We start from the raw sequence: 21,948 nt of genomic DNA on the forward strand, positions 1-21,948 counted from the left end.
TCGCCATTCTTTCAGATGCAGAGAGAGTCTGCCTTCCACTGGGGTCTTGTGAACCATGGCCTCAGAGGGTTTGAGGCGGCTGAAGCAGTGGCTAAGGGTAAAGTAGCCGCTGCCTTTGTGGCCTTAGTACCTCTTCCCAGTCCACCACGGGGGAATCTTTTTTGACCTCTTTGATGTGACAGTCCTCTCCCCCTTTCAACTGAGGAATAAAAGCGAAAGGACCTACCCCTCCAAGGTGTCCCAGTGAGGCGGTTTTGTAGCTGTCTAATAGCAGCACCAAGGGATTTGACTGCTGCTTTGGAGGTCTGCAGCTTCTCCAGGCTCTCGTCTGCCTTGCTAACAAATAAATGTGTGCCGTCAAAAGGGCATGTTAAGAAGTCTGGATTATAAACAAAGAGGGGGTCCTGAATATACAATTTCTATTCCTTTGCACTTCATTCAAATGCAGTTACTACTTCTTGTAAGGCTGTCTATCAGCATATCATTAGCTGGCAAGCACTGCCTAGCTGTGTACAAACAATGCAGTGGAAAACTCAAAAAAGATTGGTGCTCAGTTTATTACTAATGACTGACCCATTTTGAAATATATTCATGTTTTAAAATATATGCACTTCGTAACATGTGAGAAAAGCACACCTTGAAATTCACAGAGTGCAGTACATATCTCCTGGATCTGGACATTTTACAAATAATATGTAAGGTAAAGCTAATGAACATCAGACATTTACTTCATGCTAATCCTCATAACAAAACTCGACATAGGCATTGCTTCATGCCTTTGCAGCTTATCACATAATTTGAAAAACATACAGATGTCATAATGCAGTCACAAAAGTGTTCATTACTTTCACAAGTGAACATGGAGTTTCCAAACAAAACCAAGTGCATTACTTTATGTGGCTTTGACACACGGGAAGCTCCAAATATAGAGAGAAGTTCTAGTGTCTTTCTTAGATGGAAATCCGTTCAATGTGTTCCATCTAGGTGGTATAACCTTCAGGAGGTTTATTTTATACCAAAAGTCAATTTTCAGCCAGGCTAGAGGGTGACCTTGTTGAGAAGTCTAGATTGCACATTGGGAGCAAAACCGGACTTTCTTAACCAATCAAATCTGCACATTACTGTACTAACCGTCATTGACCTGGTGATACTGTCAGCAGTGTTGAGACCTGTCTGGAGGGATTCACACATCGCGTCTTTCCCATCCTTGACTAGATTTAAAAATCTGTCTCTTTCATCCGCTTCGGGGATATGCTCAGCCGCCATTGCTATACATTTCCGAATTGTGTAAGTGAACCTGGACAACATGCATGTAGCATTCACCGACTTTAAGGCCATACTCCCCGAAGAGAAAACTTTCTTGGCCAAAGCGTCATAATGCTTGTCAACTTTGTCTGGGGGAATAGGTGGATATGCATTTTGTTTTGAGGTGGACGTGGTGGCCTCCACTACCAAACTTTCAGAAGTCGGATGTTTCGTCAGAATGGGGGTCACTACTGGACGCCTTGTATTTGGATGTTAGCTTTTCATGTACTGCTGGAATAAATTCTGGCGTCTCCCAATTGGTATTTTCCCACCTTTGCAGAGCCACATGAAAGGGAGAATAGGATCCACCTCGGGTCATTTATCCAGGATGTCTGCAAGATCATCCTGCTCATATATTGGTGTGGGTCTTTTCCAACCCATGTATTCCACCATCCTGGACATTAAATGTTTGCAAGACCCATCTGCATGGTCAGAAGGATCAGGTCCCCAAATTCTAATTCTGGGGACGTATATAGTCCACTTGCATTTTGCAGGGACTCAAGTTGATTTTGATCCTTGATTCATCTGAGATCAAAGGTTCAGGGACCCCAGGTGTCCCATATTGTAGGCCAAAGAGACTTGAATCATCAGAGACATGTTCTACCTACTCATAAATAGAAGAATGTGATTCAAAAAAATCCTTTCAATGTTAGTGGTGTGTATGACTTTTCAGTAATCCTCAATGGCGTTGGTGGTGGCACTGAGATTTTCGACCCCGTTGACGTCGACTGCTTCAGCGCTTGCGGCGTCAAGGACTTTTTAGGGCCCGACGAGGATTCTTTAGGCGCCAATGGCGTCAATGACTTCTTCCTTGAAGGAGATTTGTCTGGATATCGAGGGATCCTTCGACCGCTCTCGAGGAGATTTTTTTTTGCCTCCCGGGCCCGAGGGCGCCAAGTTTTGCCCTAATTTTTTTCTTGTCGAGTTTTTCGATCTGGGCATGGCTTTCATGAATCTTCGAGGGGGTCAAGGCAGCATTCTCGAATACTTTCATCATTTTTACTCTGAAATGTACCCACACAGCCGGACAGGCTGATCTCATCAGGTATTTGACCCTTTCTGGGGAGGAACTCGACGACGAGTATGGTGCCTTTTCTACGAACGCTGCAAAGATGTTGAGTGGTGACAATCAGTGTGTGATCTTGATCTTTTTGTCTTTTACGACGAGGAGAAATATTTCTCGATTCATCTGAAGACTGTCTTTTCGACTGAGTCATTGATGGAGATTTAGACCTACCTGCCGCTAGTTTTCCTTTTCGCTCTTTCAGGACTTTCGGCGTCATCGATAGGCAGCCCTACAAGTCAAAGCTAGCGTGAGAGGAACCCAGGCACCACAGACACACCAGATGGGAGTCCGTAAGGGACATCTTCGCCACAGAGTCCTGGCACTTCTTAAACCCTATTCTCTGAGTTGATGATGCCGATGTCAATTTAAGATTTTTATCGAAGATTCTCGAGGGAACCAAAGCGCATTGTATCCGAAGCGATAGCTTTCGCGGAAAAATGGAACTGAAGCCAACAGTCGCTGCGCGCGCTTTATACCATCGATAACATCGACATCGAGACTGAGGCCTCCGCCAGACATTGGGTCGACAGGCATCGCCTTGCAGCATCCTCGGCTGGAAAACATTTCCGATGCAGTTGAAGCTGGATATGGAAATATAATAAGATGAGGAATACATGGGAGGACACAATCCATTCAAACTGTGTTTTCAATTGTAACATTCTACATTTATTTTTCCTGCAATCAACACTTTCAGTGAAGTGCAGTAGGGACACTATGTCCCAGGAACATTTTTTTAGCTGCATTTTTGGATACTTGCATGATGTGTTCAGGATGGGATAGTTGCAGCAGATACATTTTTGTAGTCTTGCACACTTTTGCGTTTTACAGCTTAATGCCACATATAGTACCGCATACTATAAAATGGGTGCGGTGCGTACGCAGTACCACACTTGAAGCGTGGAAGGACAGATATGGGTGTTTGCATGACAGTGCCTGGATCTCCCTGACCCGCCTGGCCGGGATAGGAACTTGAGATGGGCCTGATGCATCGGCTTGAAAGGCACCCCCATAAGCTCAGTCAAAACCCTGGATTGTGGTGCAGAATCGCTCCTCCCTCTCTGGACAGAAGGATCAGCAGTCTTGGCATCTTGATTGACAGAGCCGCCGACAGACTTAGCAGGTCTGAAACCAGATTTGTTGGGCCACGCCGGAGCAACGCGTATCATCTTGCAGTGACATTGTCAGTGTGCTGATCACTCGTAGCAGGAGTGGTAACAGAGGAAAAGCATATAGAACAGTCCCCCCAAGGGAACGAGAACGCATACCCAATGCTCTTCCGCTGAGGGAACCTGCTGGCGAACTTCTGACACTTGGAATTCGGCACTGTTGCTAAGAGAACGATCTGGGGTCAACACCATTCAGGGAATAGAAGATCCACCAAGTCCTGGCGAAGCTCCCACTCGTGGCAAGAACATACATCCCTGCTAAGCGAGTCTATGATGGCGTTTTTAATGCCTGCCAGTGAAAGGGGATGAGAAACATGTCCCGACGAATGGCCCACTGCCACAGATCCTGGGCATCTCTCGAGAGGGATGGAGATGGCGTCCCGCCCTGCTTCCAGATGTAGGACATGGTGGTGGTGTTGACCGTAAAGCTCCTCACCACTTTGCCCTTCATCGACGGCAGGAAAGACTTGAGGGCCCAGAAGACAGCACGAAGCTCCAGGACGTTGTTGTGAAGGGTCTTTTCTTCTGGCAGATAGAGGCCTCTGCCATGCAAGTGTCAGGTATGAGCTCCCCAACATTCCAGGGAAGCATTCGTGCTGACTGTCTCCTGATAAGGCAGGACTTGGAATGGGGCTCCCTGCGTGGGATGAGAGCGTACGCCCCACCACTGTATTGCCCGTTGGAACAACTCGTTGAAAGGGATTTTGTCCGTCTAGACACCCAAAACGTACAGCCATCTTCAATCCAGGGACTCCAGGAACCTCTGTAGTCTGCAATGGGGAACAAGGTTGATGCTGGAAAACATCATGCCCACTAGCGACTTGACAGTTTGCACCATAGACCGCTGTGCCGACGACAGGTTTTGCACCTTCCCCAGGACGGCTACCACTCTCTCTTAAAAAGGGGGTCACTAGGCAAGCCACCGCCTTGAGCCGTGCCCCCATAAACAAAGTGTTCTGCGATGGATCCAAGCAGGACTTAGGATAATCTTTGGAGAATCCCAGATCCATCAGCAGACGGATGCGTCCAGGAAAGGGTAAACGTGGATGCCCTTGAGACTAAGAGGTTTGGGCTTTTCCTTCGTCGCCTTCTCATTCGATGATACGCGTAGTTTCGAAGGGGTCAAGGACGTGCGTGACTCTTGCTGGCAGGATCACTGTGGATGTGGTTGTTGATGCCGATCTCGCCCTTCCCGAGCAGAGAGCCATAACAACGGCGAACCCAGTGGGATCGTGGCCTGTAGGTCTGGTCTTCTTTTGGACCCCCGCAAGCGGGGCGTCCTCAAAAGGACCTCAACCTCTTATCCGAGGGAGTTCAATCTTGGTGCCGGCCGGCCCTGGAGAAAGCCTGATCATGCCCAGAGGCTGAATCAGGGGCCTTACCCGACTTTAAACATGCCGCCAACCTGCTGTAGGAGGAGTCCTTTTTTTTCTTTGAAAACCCACAGCAAACCTTGCAACCCTCATCATGGTCTGGATGCAGGCAGTAAAGACAGTGTTGTCGATCATCCACAAAAACATTTCTTAGTCCACATTTGTCGCAGTTTGAAGAGGCCTCTCTTCGGTCATGGTGAAAAAGGCACAAAGTAGGCCTAAGTCTGGGCCTTCTGATGAAGATCGTCGAAGCTTGATTCACTGACTACGGGTCCCCGCTGCTGGTAGTCAACCTCCGGTCAAACGATGAATTCAAAAATTGGTCAAAACACTAAACTTATTATTAAAAAAAATTGACATATAAAGACAAAAGGAAAAAAGCTTGGAGAGCACTAAGAGGACTCCTAACACTGAAGCGTGCAGTACAAATCTGAAGATGGCCACAAGGGGCAGAGTTTAGGGAGAGGACTGTCATTGGATGGCCATTTTAAGATTTGGTAAGGTGGAAGCATGAACCAAGAAGAGCCACAGAGGGGAAGAAGGGAGGGTTTGCATATGAATCCATGCCAGACCCATGCTGGAGAACAGGAGTTACAGGTAAGTAACTTGTTCCTTCTTCAGTATGGGGTCTGCCATGGATGAACATGCTCATGAATACGATTACACAGCAGTACATATACACAACCACGGGAGGTGGCACCGCTCAAAAGCAGCAATGCATTGACCCTTGGAACAGACTCACCTCAAACAGGTTGCGTAGCACCACTTGGCAGACCCGGGACTCCTCCCTGGAATCCCTGTCGATGCAAAAGAGGCTTGTGAAGGTGTGCATGGGCCTCCACGTGCTAGCCCTGCATATGTCGAACAGGGGAACATCACAGAGAAACGCCATCGTCGCAGTGATGGACCTGGTGGAGTGCGCTCTAGGCCGGCCGGGAAGGTGTCTTTTAGCCAGAGGATGACAGTGCATGATGCAGCCAGCAATCCATCTGGATATGGAAGCCTTAGAAAGGGCCATCCTGTGATTCACAGGTCCAAAATTCACAGAGTTGAGATGTCTTCCATATGTCCTTCGTGCGTGCCACATAAAACGTCACGTCAGGAGCAACATCCAGCAAATGCAACGCCCTTTCCTCCAGCGGAAGAGGATTCAGGAAGACTGACAGAACCAAAGACTCGTTGAGATGGAATTCGGAGGGAAACTTCGGCATAACGTTGCAGTGGGTCCGCAGCACCACCTTTGTATCGTGGAAAGACAAGAACGGCTGCTTGCAAGAGAGGGCCTGGATCTCCCCGACCTGCCTGGCCGAGGTGATGGCCACTAAGAAAGCAGTCTTCCATGAGAGAAACTTCAAAAGGGCTTGATGCATTGGTTCAAAAGGGGCGCCCATGAGCTTGGTCAAAATGACCCTGAGTTCCCAAGCTGGATCCGGAGCCTTCTCTGGCAGAAAAGTTCTGAAGAGGCATTTGAGGAACTCTTTGACGAGCCGGTGCGACCACAGGGATGGCTTACCCGGCGCCCTTGTGTAAAGGGATACAGCAGCCAGATGCACTTTGATCAAGGCATGAGCCAGGCCAGCCTTCACCAGGGAAAGCAGGTACGGAAGGAGCTGTAGAGCTGTGACTTGCAGCAGCGTAATCTTCCAAGTCCTGCACTACACTGAGAAGCGTTTCCACTTGTGGCTATAATACGACAATGTAGAGGAAGCTCTGGCCTTGGCCAGGATTTTACTGCATTCCAGCAGCACGGAATAATGCTGAAAGCCTAGGGCTGCAGGAGTCACACCGTGAGGCTAAGCGACACTGGGACGTGGTGCTGTATTGTTCCGTCTTCTCTGGAGAGAAGATCGGGAAGCGGAGGCAGCCGGATGGACATAGACACTGACAGACGGAGTAGGTCTGGGTACCAGAGCGATGAGCATCATCCTGTAATGATCGTGTGAGTGCGTTGATCACACTTAGCAGGAGCGGGATCGAAAAGACGGCGTACAGAACAGGAAGAGTCCCTCCCATGGGAACGGGAAGGCATCCCCCAGACTCCTTGGCTGAGGAAAACTGTTGGCGAACCTCTGGCACTTGAAGTTGCCCACCTATGCAAACAGTTCGATCCAGGGTTGACCCCACTTGCTGAAGAGAAAGGATTTCTGATCCTGACGAAGGTCCCACTCGCGGCAGGACCGTAGCTCCCTGCTGATAAGAGTCTGCAATGGTGTTCTTGGTGCTTGCCAGGTGAAGTGAGACGAGGAACATGTCCTGAAGAATGGCCTAGTGCCACAGGGACTGAGCATCCAGGAAGAGTGCTGGAGAGTACCTCCCACCCTGCTTACGTATGTAGAACATGGTGGTGGTGGTGTTGTCCATGAAGATCCTCACTAACTTCCCCCGCAGTCAAGGCAGGAATGATCTGAGGACCCATGAGACTGCCCAAAGTTTCAGAACGTTGATGTGAAGGCATCTTGCGTGCGACTGTCCGATGTGGGCCCCCGACCCCTACAGAGAGGCATCTGTGGTACAGTGGCCTGGTACAGTGGGATCTGAAAAGGAGCTTGTTGCGTCAGATGTGGGCGACTCCTTACCATAGTACAGCTTGTCGAAACTCCTGGTTGAGGTCGATCTTGTCCGTCCAAGAGCCGTGACGTGCAGCCACTGCGCATCCAGGAACTCTTGAAGAGGTCTTATCCGGAGCCTGCAGAATGGAACGAGGTGGATGCAGGAGGACAAAATCCCCAACAGTGACTTGAAGGCACTTGAAGGCTTGTAATGTCACAGATTGTGCCGACGATAGGCACTGCACTTTCCCCAGGATGGCCGCCACCCTCTCCTCCAAGGGAATAGCCAGACATGCAACCATGTTCAGAAGGGCACCCAGGAACAGGGCGTTCTGGAATGGTTCCATGCAGGACTTTGACTTGTTGATGGAGAATCTGAGCTCCGTGAGAAGGCGAATGGTCCCACAGTGTGCTGGATTGCCAGCATGTGATAGCGGGAGCAGATGAGCCAGTCATCTAGATAAGGGTAGACTGGGATGCCCTTGAGATGTAGGTGCGCTGCCACCAGAGACAAGCACTTTGTGAACACCCGTGGCACCAATTTCAGGCCACAGGGCAGGGCCTTGAACTGATAGTGCAGTCCCTGGAAGACAAACAGCAGGAACTTTGGATGAATGGGGATGTGAAACTAGGGGTCCTTCAATCCAAGTTTGCCAGGATATCCCGCTCCTCCAGCTGGTCGAGCACGTGCTGCAACGTGACAATCCTGAACTTCTGCAATTTCAAGTACTTGTTGAGGTGCCTTAAGTCTAGGATCGTCCTCCACGCTCCTGACTTCTTCCATACCAGAAAATATCTGGAGTACATACCAGAGCCCAGGAGGCCCTGAGGGATGGACGGGCTCTATTGTCCCCTTTCTTAACATGACCTGAACCTCCTGCAGCAGCTGGGCCATGTGCATTTCTTGACGCACCACAGGAAGAATGCGAAGACACCTTTGCTGGAATTCCAAGGTGTGCCTCTGATGGAAAACATCTAGCACCGATTTGTTTGTGGTGATGTTCTTTCACTTGTCAAGAATGTTCGCTAGCCGGCCACCCACTGCGGTGCAAAAGTGGGGGCCTGGATCCACGGCCTTTCTGGCCTCTTAGGCATCAGCGTCACAGCCTGCGGGCGACGACGCTGTTTTATGCTAATTAAAGGAGCACTGGAAATATGGTGCAGAGTACCCCTTCGAGGACCTGCCTGACTTACCTCTTGAGGAACGAAAGGGCGATGATCTCCTCTGCCTCAGAGTCAAAAGGGACTGTGCTGTCTCTGTGTTGGTCTCAATTGATTAGAGCGTCTCGTACACAGTCTTTCCAAACAAATTGTTCCCATCGAAAGGCATGTCCACCACTTTGGACTGCACGTCTGCCCTAAAGCCCATAGCCTTCAGCCAACCTTGGCACTGAAGGGCTACGCCAATTACCCATCTGGCAGAAGCTGGAGTCCACAATATCCAACGCCCCTGTGATGGCATGGTCTGAGGCAACTCGCCATCCTGGAACAGGCCCAGGGCTCCAGCCTTCTTGTCTGGCAGGAAGCCCATGATTGGTCTGAGCTTATACCAGAGCTACCATTCATACAGGTACAGGATGGCCAGGGCGTTGGTTGAAAGCTGTGGTGTAAATGATGCGCTTCTCCACTACATCAAGCTTCTAGAACTATGGATGCGGATGATGGGTTTGCCGAACGCTTCCTGGCGGCGGCTGGAAACCACAGAGTCTGGCCAAGCCTGCAATCTAAAGCACCTAGGGACTGAGTCCGGGACCCTGTACTTCTTCTCCAGCCTCTCTCTTTTGGGCAGAGAGGAATTCAGCATCTTCATCAGGTCCAAACCCTCTTACCAAACATCGTCCAGCGGAGGGATTGACATGTCCAGCTTCCGTGAATACCGCTGGCATTGAAAAAGGAACCCCCTCCTTCTCCTACGGGACCAGATTGAAGAGACCAGATGCCCTCAAAACCATGGCAAGAAAAGAGCCAACCTCATTTGGGGCGACTGGGACATAGTCATCATACTCATCTGTATGTGTTGCTGTAGTGTAAGTACCTGTGTTGCTGCGTGGCGACTCCACCACCGCAGTTAAAGGCCTCTGAGGTGGTGTCGGCTGCAGTGGCGCCGGCCGGTGCTTCGGCAGGGCTAGGTTGTCGCTTTGGCCTTGGAGGACTAGTCCTGGGAGGACTTCCAGCCGGTCGACTGGGGGAGTGGGGGCTGCCAGCAACCTCTGCTGTATCTCCAACACTACGGTGTGGAGGGTAGTCAGAATGTCCATTGATATGTCCCTGGGCACTGGTTGAGGTATGAATGGCGCTGCTGGCAACGGGACGGGCTGAAGCGCCTTGTGGGACTACTGGTAGATAAGGCTTCCTCCTAGGAGACCTCTCTGGAGACAGGGGCACAAGTATTCCTTCATGATCAGAATAGAAGCATTTGGGCAAATGGTCATTGTCAGAACTTGTATAGATGTGTGGGGAGCACTTCGGAGACCCCATCAGCATTAAACAGCGGCATCCTCACTGACTTGAGAAGGAACTCAATGGGAGGCAGCAGCTCCTTCTCCTTGCCCGAATCCTTTAGGAAAGAGGCGACAATGGGCACCTGGAACCCTAACCAGATTGTCCGCTGTGGTCGTTGACAGTGCTGCTGCGGCAGGGTAGGCCGCAGAGGCAGAGCCACCCTCTGGGAAGCTGTCGTCTTGAAAGTACACACCACGGTAGTAGTGACGGTTGTCGACAAAGTAGTAGACCTAGTCGTGGTCGACTGAGCCATGGTCGTTGACGGTCAACCGTCAACGAAGATGGTGTCCTGGAGGACAAAGTAGTTGTTGACGGGGCTGTGGTCCTGGTTGACGAAGTTGTCGCCAACGGGGCTTTCGGCTACCAACCTGAAGGCCTATGCTTCATAGCCTTGTCCTTGGATGAAGATCTGTGCTTCAAAGTGGTCAAAGACTTCCTCGTAGAAGGCATTTCCTTAACCGGTAGGCTCTGGTGGACAGAGATGGAGAATGGGGAACGGGTCCTACCAGAACTAAGTCCTGCAGATGTGGCGACCATAGAGGGATCATCAGCAGAGTGTTTGACATTCTTTTGGATCCCCTGGGAAGGGTCATCCTCAAAGGACCTCAACCTCTTCTCGTCAGAGCGAGCACGCAGGTGGGAACGGCCGATCCTGGATGAGGCATAGTCACACCCGCGGGCCGAGTCAGAGGCTGTCCCCTCCTTGAGCTACACTACCAACCTTCGATAGCGGTCTAGTTTCATCTTTGCAGGGAAACCGCTGCAAAACGAGCATCCGTCCTCGTGTTCAGAATGCAGGCAATATAGGCACTTGAGGTGCCAATCCTCAACGTAGACATACTGAATTAGACCCAAGCCTGGGACTTGCGAAATTCGAAGAGAAGAACCAGTGATGAAGTTAGAGCTTTGCAGGCAATGGGTCCCTGCTGCCAGTAGTTTAAAGTCGGTCGACGATGGCAAGAATTTAGAGAAAAATAACCAATTAATTCGAAAAACCAGCAAGACGAGAGGACTTCCAACACTGAAACGTGAAGTAAACATCTGAACATGGCCACCAGGGGTGGAGCTTAGGCAGACGGCCGTCACTGGATGGGAGCAGTATGACCCAAAGGACAGTGATTAGTTATAGAGGAGAAATGCAGTGTTCAGCCTAAAGCAAAACTGTTTTTCTTTTTTACCGAGAATTCCCAGCCTGATAACAGGGAATATTCATGAGCATGTGAATCCATGCCAGACCCCATGCTGGAGAAGTATTAGTTATGCTGTGACAAAAGGCTCCCACAATGTTTTGTTCAAGGTAGCCACCTTTGTTAATTCTTTTTATGCTGTTAAAGCAAGGTCCTGTATTGCTAAACACATTATTTATTCCTCGGTTGGGATTTGCACACCGGTTTTGTTTTCCAACATATGCCTTCTTTTTTTTTAATAAGGTTTCCTCAAGTGAGTGAATAAGGATTAGTTATACTAGTTTTGTGATGCCATAGCCTCCCCTTTAAGTTCTGTGTTCAGGATGACTGTAAGAAATCAGTAAACTAAGGACAAGGTGTGATTTTGGTCTGCCTATTGAGCAGAGTTTTGGATGATGAAACAGAGTATGGGAGCGCACAATAACTGTTTCCACCTCAACATATGAGAACACCCAACACAGGGAGGACACAAAGCTTAGAAAATGCCTTCACCTGCTTCACAGCCCTCCAAGATTTACCTTATGTTCTAGAGGGATTCCTCTCTCAAAAAAGCAGCAAGGGAAACCCTGTCCTAGCTACTTTGTGCACTTATATTTATATGAATTTATTTAAATTTTTAGAACGCACCACTTGCCCATGGGCCTTAGGGTGCACAAAAAAACGAAACAAGACAAGACTAACGAAAGAAAGAAGGAAGGTTTGTCAGCAGGAAAGGGGGAACTCAAACTATTTAGTTTTTAGCCCGGTTTGAGGTTGAACAAATGGGTCTTGATTTTTTTCATAAATTCTTTTAAGGAGTTTGCAGATCTCAGGTCTGATGGAAGCTCGTTCCAGGGTGACGATGCCTGGGCATCAAAAGTTGTGCAACTAAATCTGTCATGCTTAAACCTGGGTTGCATCAGCTCGTGCAGATCTTGAGATCGGAGATTGCGAGTTGAATGAAAGACTTTGATGCGATCTGCAAGGTATTGGGGAGCCACATTATTCCTACACTTGTATGTCAGGGAGAGGAGTATGAGGATGATTCGCTGTTTTATAGGGAGCCAATGAAGCTACCTCCTAGCATTACTAACATGATCCCTCTGAGAGAGCCTGTGACCAGTCTGAAAAGCAGCATTTTGAGTGACCTTTAGAGCCTTGATGTTGGCTTGTGATGTGCTTAGCAGCAAGCTATTGCAGTAGTCTAGGCGAGAATTCACCAAAGCCGTGGCAAGCAGAGATCTACTGCTAAGGGAAATGTAGGGGTGGATGTAGTTAAGAGGTTTTGTGATGTACCCACAGATAGCTCGAATGTGAGCGACCTGTGGTCTCATTGTGAGCTTGGCGTTGAGGATGACGCCCAGTGTCTTCACACTCCTAGCCACTGGGATTATGCTTCCCTAGATGGTAAAACTCTTATAATCTCGATGTTGTTTTTTGAGTCTTTGCCCTGAGGCGATGATAAGTAACCCTGTTTTATCTGTGTTGAGGGCAAGGGAGATGGTTAACATCCATGCCTGGACTGACTTGTAGATTGAGTTAATGGCTAAGAGGTCCTGAGCATAGAGGCCTGATAACTCAAGGATGATCCGAGTGTCATTGACATAGTTAGTATACCGAACACCCAGGTCATCCAAGACAGAGAGAAGGGGCTTTACGTAAATGTTGAACAGTGTAGGAGAGATACATTAACCCTGCAGTAACCTACAGGTGGTAGTAGCTGGTAGGGAGCTAGCACCTTCTATATCCACTTTGGCGTTTTGAGGTCCCAAGAATGATATCCATTTAGTGGCTGTGCTGGTACAATGAGCCCGGTCTTTTAACCTGATCAACAGCAACGAGTGGCCGACCAGGTCAAAGGATGCTGAAAGGTCCAATAGCATGAGAAGGGCTGGCTGACCTGTGTCAAAGATGCTGGCAAGGTTGAATTTGAGATCCAGCATGGCAGTCTCGGTAGTATGTCTGGCTATGAAGCCCGACTGCAGAGAATATAATTGTTTCAATTAATTCCTGCAGTTGGATATATGCCATGCGGTCCATGATCCTCAGTAAAAAGTTAACGTTCGTTACTGGGCGGTAATGCTTGGCTACTAAGGAATCAAGATTTTTCGTATTTAATAAAAGGGTAATTCAAGCTTCCTTCAATAGGTGGGGACATTTCCTTTGGCGAAGGAGAGGTTAATCAATTTAGTTACCCAGGGGGCCAGAATCTTTGAAAATGCTAGAAGGTCAGACTTGGGACACAGCACCCATTATGGCATAGTTTATTCCTCCAACCTTTCTCTTTTTAATTCTCTTTCCTGTTGCAGGCTCAGATGGTTCTGACAGCTCTGTCTACAATTGCACCAGGTTTTTTACAGTGTTGCTATAACCCTTTAGACTCAACAGGGTGTTTGGCAAAGGAAGCAAAGTTCAGGGCTCAGAGAAAAGGCACAGAGATATAGCTTTAGGACATTTTCATCATTAAGCTACACATTTTGAGTTTAAGCAGTGCATTGCTTTTGGGGAAAGGCACACCTGCCAATGATTAGTACTATCAGTACCCTTTGTCCTTCTGCCTGGCAAACCAAGAGCCACAAACAAATGGGGAAGATGTTAAGGAACACCTCCGACCAAAAGATATCTCCCACCAGTCAAGCCCTCCAACAATGCCAGCAGTACCAAATCTAGTGACCAAATAATAACCTGATGGAGCTTGAGAGACATGCGAACACCAGGGGCCAGCACACGGTGTAACAGGTCCATGTCAGCAAAGATCCACTCATCACGGGGAGAGGTGATGCGGAAGTCACCTTTGAACAAGGCATGGAGTCCATACAGGAAGGGTTCCAAGCTGCAGTAAAAAACAGGTGAGTGATCAGTTTCTGTCAGACACTTGCACTGAAGGTACCAATCCTCCACCTACAATCTGCCCACCCACAGCCTTCACAAGGCCAGCAACACCCTCTCACCTCGCTGACATACTGTGGGAGGCAGTGCCCAGGGCCCGGCGCCCCAAGATGCAGAGACCGAAGCACAAAGTCACCAGTGGGGAATTCCAGTCTCGCTCCACAGGCTGAAAAAACAAAATAATTGAAAGAATGAAAAGGTGGCTGAGGGCTGTGTGTGTCTACATTTATTTCTGGGTGCTATTTCATGAACAGGTGAGCTTGGACTTTGCATACAACTATCTTTGTGTTTCCAGATGCATACATAAATACAGAATTTGCCTCCAATAAGGCACGCTAGCCCAATTCTAGATGGCACAAAGCTCTCACCAAGGACATAGAAAAAACATCCCAAGCAGTCACCCATGCTTTCATCAGATGAGTGATGAGAAATCACCAAGCTAGTGTGAGGCAATATGGAGGGTGGTCCGATGAAACCCAGCGGAAGGTCTGTATTTTCCCACAAAGCATTTGGGTGGAATGCAGGTGACAATACATGAAGTGTGAGAAATGTTCTTTAAAATGCAGAGAATACATCTTCCTTCTAAAAGAACCCATCCAGCAATCCCTCTGCTCACTACACAGTGGAACACCACCATTTGTTTATTTAATAATAACGTATTATCCTCTGTAGATGAACTAGGGCGTGTGTGTGTGTGTATAGCATTATATGTAAATAGGCAGACTATATATATTGGCCAGCTGATACTTAGGGTTGCATCTTGCTGTATATTTCCTGTTGTGGTCTCAAGCAGTCCCACTTTCCACAACCAGTGCACATCAACCATTCTCTTGAGATTCTCCATGTGAAATTTCCCCCAGTGCCATCTCCTGTTCAGTAGTTCTTTGAAATGCTCTTCTCGTACAAAAAAGATCAAATAAAAAACACTTGTATGCTTTCCTTCACTTTAGAGCATTAGAACGTTTACACTTGTAAATAGACTAACAAGTTACTTACCAACTGGTAACGTTCTTTCGACTGGATGTTCCTCCAATGTATTCCACATCTTTGACATGTAATGTTCACAGCTGTGCACTTCGGAAACTTTTTCAGCAGAGGGCATCCTGCGTCGATGACATTGGGTCGATGTCCCTCGAAGGCCTCTGTCGAGGGCGATGTCACCAGATGTTATAAATAGGACGCACGGCGCCCGTAGCCTCAGTTTAAGTTTTTTTCTCTCAGAACGTGTGGCACCAGTCTCGTGCCTGCTTGACTGCACGTAGCCTTGCGGAAACGTAAGCTGCAATCGCATAGGAAATTCTCCAGAGGGGCAGGCTGGGAGGGCGATGTGGAAAACGTTGGAGGAACATCCAGTCGAAAGAACGTTACCAGTTAGTAAGTAACTTGTCCTTCGAATGGATTGTGTCCTCCAACATATTCCACATCTTTGACAGACTCCCAAAGCAGTACCATAAATGGAGGAGGGAAATTAATTTAGAGTACCCAATCAGATTGCGGAATAAAGAACCACCTTCCCAAAGGCCATATCCTGACCATGGATCGTATCCAGGGAGTAATTTTTAACAAGGGTGTGGAACGAAGCCCATGTAGCGGTATCACAAATATTCCTAAGGGGAACACCCCGCTAGAGAGCGGTGGAAGTAGCCACGCCCCTACTGGAACAAGCTTGCAGACCTTCAGGAGGGTCCTTACCCGCCAATCGGTAACACTCTGTAATGGTGAGGATAATCCACCTGGACAAGGTCTGTTTGGTAACAGCCTGGCCCAATCGGTATTCAGCATATCCTACAAAGAGTTGATCATCCACTCTGACCCTGGACATCCTAGAGATTTAAAAGCTCAGAGCTCTCCTAGGATCCAACCGATGGAGTCAATCCTCTTCCTTACCAGGATGAGGATAGAAAAATGGGAGAACTACTTTCGGACTCAAATGAAATTCAGATACTACCTTAGGTAGAAATGAAGGACATACCCGCAGCACAACCCTGTCCTTGTGAAACACAGTAAAGAGTGGCTTAGAGGAAAGTGCCTGCAATTCACTCACTCTGCGAGCGGAAGTAAACGCAACCAAGAACACAGTCTTGAAGGACAATAATCTCAAAGGACAAGAGTGCAAAGGTTCAAACGGAGCACCCATGAGAAATTTCAAAACCAAATTTAAATCCCAAACCGGCACCTGGAAAGGGGGCGGCGGGAACATATTAGTCAGTTCTTTAAGAAATTGAGAAATAAAAGGAATCTTAAAGTAAGAACATTCTTCAGACGAGCGCTTAAAGATAGACGGCGCCGCCAGGTAACCCTTAATGGTACCTACTTGAAGACCCCTGTGGGCCAAAGAAAGTAAGAAAGACAAAACCACAGGAATGGAGCACTGAAAAGGAGCAACATTGTGACCTCTGCATCAGTCGCTGAACTTACGCCAACAGGGATTTTGTTGCAGGCCGCCTGGCCGAAAGCAGCACCTCCATCACGTCATCCGGCAGGTCCCAATCCTTATATCTCACCCTTTCAGATAACAAGTATGAAGGTTGAGATTCTTGACCTCTGGTTGGAGAACATGACTTGCCCACCCTCCCGCCCTCTCCTCGCTTGAGAGCAGATCCTCTAGCCAGGGAAGACAGCGTGGAGGGCAGATGGACATTTCTAGAAGGTCCGGGTACCACACTCTCCTGGCCCAATCCGGAGCAATGAGGATCATGTGGGAACCGAACGTCCATAACCTCAACAACACTTGAGGAATGACGGGGACTGGAGGAAACGCATACACCAGCAGGAATGACCTATCCACTACGAACGCGTCCCCTAAGGCTCCTCTCTGAGGAAATTCCCTTGAGCAGAATCTCTTGCATTTCCGGTTGGCACTGGTGGTGAAGAGATCCACTTGCAGGGTTCCCCAAAGGGTGAAGATCTCCTGAAGGACTTCTTGAGCCATCTCTCAACTCGTGAGAGACCGTGTTCTGCCTGCTCGGGACATCGGTCGCCACATTTTCTTCTCCGGCCAGATGAACTCCCGAGATCGAAATTCCCTGCTGGATGGTCCAGAAGCAGCCTCTCTGCACAACGGGAGTGACCCTACTCCCTCCCTTTTTTGTTGAGGTAACGCATGTCCACTGTGTTGTCCGTCAAGATCAGGACACTCTTCCCCCGCACAGATGGCAGAAAACCCTTCAGGGCTAGCCTGATGGCCCTCAGCTCTAACAGGATGATGTGGAGTTTGGACTCCGACGTAGACCAACGACCGCTGGCGGTCAAGTCGTCGGCATGAGCGCCTCATCCTGTGAGGGGAGCATCCGTCACTACAGTCACCTCTGGCCATGGTTGCCAAAATGACTCCCCCTTCATCAAGTTCCCTTCGTTGGCCCACCACAGAAGATCCTTTGAAACAGAATGTGGAATTTGAACGGGATCCGACATCTTGCCTGAGTTCTGCGACCACTGCATCCTGAGGACCCATTGCAGGGATCTCCTCCTCAGCCGGGCATCTGGCACCAGAAAATTGCAGGATGCAATGAGGCCGAGCAACCTTAAGAATTCAAAAGCCAGGAGACTCTGGGCACGTTGAAACTTGTCCACCATCTGCACAATGTGATGAGCCCTCACCTTGGGAGGCGAGCACTTCCCCCAAGGACGTGTCTAACACAGCCCGATGTACTGGAGCTGTTGGGAAGGTATCAGATGCGACTTCTTGAAATTGAGGGAGAAGCCCAGCCTGTGGAGGGAGCGGCAGGTGAGACCGAGGTGATCCAACGCTTGCTCGGGAGAGCGCACCCGGATCAGCCAGTCGTCCAGGTAGGGGTAGACGTGAATCCCCCCTCGCCTGAGGTACGCTGCCACCACCACCATTAGCTTGGTGAAGACCCTCGGGGCAGAGGTCAATCCGAACGGCATGATCCGAAACTGAAAGCGTGAGTCTCCAGCCGCAAACCTCAGGTACTTTCTGTGGTTGGGATGAATCAGCACATGAAAGTAAGCATCTTGTAGGTCCAGAGACATCAATCAATCCTCAAGTTGAAGGGCATGGAGGACTTGATAAAAATTAACCATCTTGAACTTGTCCTTCCTGAGAAGTTTGTTCAACCAACAAGTCCAGGATGGGTCTCAATCACCCATCTTTCTTTGGGATCAAAAAATAAGGTGAATACCATCCCTTGTTCCTCTCTGCTACAGGCACCAGTACTATAGCGCCTTTCTCCAGCAGGGTTAAGTTTTCCTGCGCAGGGAGCGGATCTGGAAACTTCAAAGAGTTTTTCCCCGGTGGATTGTCGTGAGGCCGCTGTAGGAAGGGAAGGCAGTAGCCGTGGGCAATGGTATCCAGAACCCAGGCATCTGAAGTAATGGCTTGCCACTCTTCGAGATGCTGAGACAGTCTGCCCCCAACCGGCGAACCATGGGACATGGCCTCCTGACTGTTTGGAAGCAGCTGCGGCAGTGCCTGAAGGTAAAGAGGCAGCTGCCTGAGCGGCTTTGGCACCTCTATTTCCCCAACCACCACGGGTACTTTTTCGCTGGCCCCTTTGACTGGCGGACCCTCTCATTCTACCAAAGGAGGAGTAGTAAAGAAAAGAACCTCCCCCACAACTGCTGTCCCCTAGGATGAAAAGGCAGAGGTTGACGCACAGCTACGCTTAAAGATTTTCCTGCAGCTTTCGAGGTCTGCAACCTAGTGAGCCTTGTTGCCAAACAAATGTGTGCCATCAAAGGGCATGTTCAGAAGACGGCTTTGCGCATCTGGAGAAAAAATGGTCTTCCGTAACCACGCAAATCTGCATATAACGGTCCTCGCAGCCATGGACCGGCTAACACTGTCTGCCGTATCCAAACCCGACAGAAGGGATTCGCACATAGCATCCTTGTCGTCTTGCATGAGAGCCAGGAAGCCATCCCTTTCTTCCCCCTCGGGTATATGCTCAGCCGCTAAAGAAACACAGTTCCACAGAGTGTGTGAGAACCTTGCTAAGGCACAAGAAGAGTTGGCCGACTTCAACGCCATGCACCCTGCAGAAAATACCTTCTGAGCCCAACTGTCGAGACGTTTGTCGTCCCTTTCAGGAGGGATGGTAGGGTACGCCGCCTGCCTCGAGGTGGCCGTGGCCGCCTGAACCGCCAAACTCTCAGGAGTGGGCTAAGTGGATAAATAGCTAGGGTCGCTAACGGAAGGGCAGTACTTTTTTGTCAAAGATTTATTAACAGCTGGAAGAGATTCCGGTGACTGCCAAGCAGCTGCCATCCTTTTCTGTAAGGTGAGATGAAACGGTAACACCGGGTCAGAGGACGGACCTTGATCTAAAATGTCCGTTAGATCATCCTGCACAAAGTCCTCAGGAGGACTGGACCAGCCCAGATACTCCGAGACCCTAGCCATGAGCCTCCTGTATGAAGACTCTGCATGAGCCCCAGGCTCAGGCCTACCAAATACCACTTCCTGGGAAATGTCGCATCACGGAGGGTTTGCCTCAACTTCTCCAACTGACTGTCTCCAGAAAAAATTGGAGCCACATCCAGTTCACCAGGGTCCTCAAAATCAGACCTTTCTTCCTCTTCATATATGTCGTCCAGATGGAGTTGAAACCCTGGCCTGGGGACAGAAGAAGGTCATGAGTCCAATACTGGCCTCACAGACTTCGCCTTAGCCTTCCTAAGAGGATCCACCACATCAGGGTACTCCAATGGCAAATTTCGGGCAAAAATCCCCAAAGGCACCGAAGGCTTCGACGCCGAAAGCGTCGACAACTGTTAGGCAGAAACCTGTGCAGTTCCCTCTGGGACCACTGCAAAAGATTTAAGACTACAGGTGTTTGGCAGTAAACCCACTTGGTAGCAGTCTGTACCACACAGATTCACTTGGTAGCTGTGGCTGAGCAGTCAGACTTCCCTCAAGAAGAGTTAGGCAGTATACAGAGTATTCACAATAGGTCAAAAGAACACAGTAGAACAAGTAAACACTGACCAGGGCTTGGTGTAAAAGAGATATAATTATTTATTTAAAACCACATCTAGAAAAACACACAGGCACTAATAGTAAGCAATTCAAAAACACAGTCACTAAAAGATATACACTCCCTTGGAAGAATATTAGACAAGTCTTAAGTAAAGCCCCACTTATTTTCAGACAGCGGTGAGCGCTTAACGTAGATGGCACTCTAGTAATTTGTTTTTAAAAGGGAGAGAAAGGCAGAGCATAAATTGAAACAGATCCCAACACTTTTTCACGGACACAACAAGAGAGGAAGGCAAAGTAACACCGTGAGTTTAGAGTCAGTAGGCCGGATCCACTTTAAGAGGTTCAAAACGAAATGTGTCCAAGGTCACACGGTTGCAGCGCACAAAAGTCTTGTAAAGGTTCAAAAAGGAGTTGGACCAAAGAAAGGGACCAGTTAGAGGGTCAAGGCGGCCAGCCCAGTCCAGAAGGTTAAGGGGTTATTATTACATTGTAGCAATCTTTAGAAAGGGAGGCCCGGCGGACACGGTACCTTAAAGTGATGAGAATACTCCAGCGGGGGCAGTTATTCCTGGAAGCGGATGCAAGTCGGTGCTTCGTCCCAGGGAAGAGAGGATCTCATCGGGGAGGAAGACAGGAGTCCGTTGCACTGCCAGGGAAGAAACCAGCCGCAGAGTTCTCAGGTAAAAGGAGCGGTCCTTTTATTCGCGGTCGAGTGGTAAGTGGCTATCCGGTTGCCGGGGTGCTTGGCACGGGCAATTCAACCACAAGCCGGTCTGGGGTGCGAAGAGAAGAAGGTAAACTGGTTGTGCCCACCAGTCAGGGGAAGAAGCCTCTCCAGCCGGGAGATCTTCTCTGTCGTCGGGAAGTGGTGAGTCGGTTCCGCAGGGCTCCACTGGTGGTGTCTTCGTGGTAGGTCGGCTCAGCTTCTCCCTCGTCAGATTCTCAGGTCCTGTGGCGACTTCTGAAGTTCCAGTCCCCAAAGCCCTGCTTTTATGCTGCACACCCACATTCACTCAGCCTAGCTGTCACTCAAACATGCTAAGGGGGCCAATCACACAAGAGTGTGACTTGAGTTATCAAGGTAACTCAGTCCAGGGTGCCAAAACCCCCTCCCATACCCCTTGTGGTACCCAGACAGAGTGGCACCACTTTTGGAGGCTTCTGTGGAGAGGCCCGCCAAGAAGTCGAACAATGGGCTCGACTTGGGTTGGAGTCACAGAAGAGAACACAAACGCCATTTTAGAATCGAGTCCTGGCAAAAAATACCAACCGGCGAATTAATATTAAATTAATAAACCGGCGGTATGTTCGAGGCTAAGAGAATTAAATAATTAAAGTTGGTAGCCTCGAACAATGGGAAAATCCCATAGGAATATATTCGCGGTCGAATATAAAAAGTAGTTTCCACTGCCACCAGCCATAACTCGATCAGGGGGGACGGAGACGTGCCCCCTCGACTAACAGACCCCGGGGCAATCGAATTGCCCCGACCAGTACGTCCACAATATGATGGTTTGTACTGGTTTCTGTTAATAATTTGGGACTAGTAAAGCCAATGGTGACTTTACATGCCCTGGGAGACAGAGTCAGTCCCAGGGTATGGAGTCTATGGTGGGGTGTCACTATGACACCCCTGTGTTACTGCACGGAGGGTGCTGTGTAACACACATAGTAAAAACACATGAGACCCAATGGAGTAAAGGACCCCATAGCCATAAAACACGTTAACAGTCAATGGAACACCATAAATCATGTCCAAGAGTGGGAGAAAAAGAGTCTCACTCTTGGCAGGAGAAAAAAACAAACTCCAGAAATCCAGCAAAGCTGCTGGGGGACTCACTAGGTTAGGAAATTCAGCCTAAAGAGAGAATTCTCCCTAACAACAACCTCAGTGTCGTGAGCGCCGAAGGTTCTGGCGTCGACACTGCTGCGGACAGCGCCGTGGGCTGATAAAATGGCAAAGTGTCGACGTCCGAGTCGGACGGACACAG

General features: G+C 49.1%; 1 protein-coding gene across 2 annotated transcripts in view; it reads right to left on the reverse strand.

Annotated features, from left to right (window-relative positions):
- Positions 1 to 21,948, reverse strand: part of PCNX3 (pecanex 3) — a 1,956,057-nt gene that overhangs the window by 303,920 nt on the left and 1,630,189 nt on the right. For both annotated transcript variants that reach the window (XM_069644841.1, XM_069644840.1), the window contains 2 exons: positions 14,079 to 14,182; positions 13,813 to 13,960 (listed from right to left, as the gene is read on the reverse strand). In XM_069644841.1, coding sequence (XP_069500942.1) covers positions 13,813 to 13,960; positions 14,079 to 14,182 — 252 coding nt within the window. The remainder of the gene's footprint in view (positions 1 to 13,812; positions 13,961 to 14,078; positions 14,183 to 21,948) is intronic.

Source organism: Ambystoma mexicanum, chromosome 2p, assembly GCF_040938575.1.
Source record: "Ambystoma mexicanum isolate Mex_15411 chromosome 2p, UKY_AmexF1_1, whole genome shotgun sequence".
NCBI lineage: Eukaryota > Metazoa > Chordata > Amphibia > Caudata > Ambystomatidae > Ambystoma > Ambystoma mexicanum.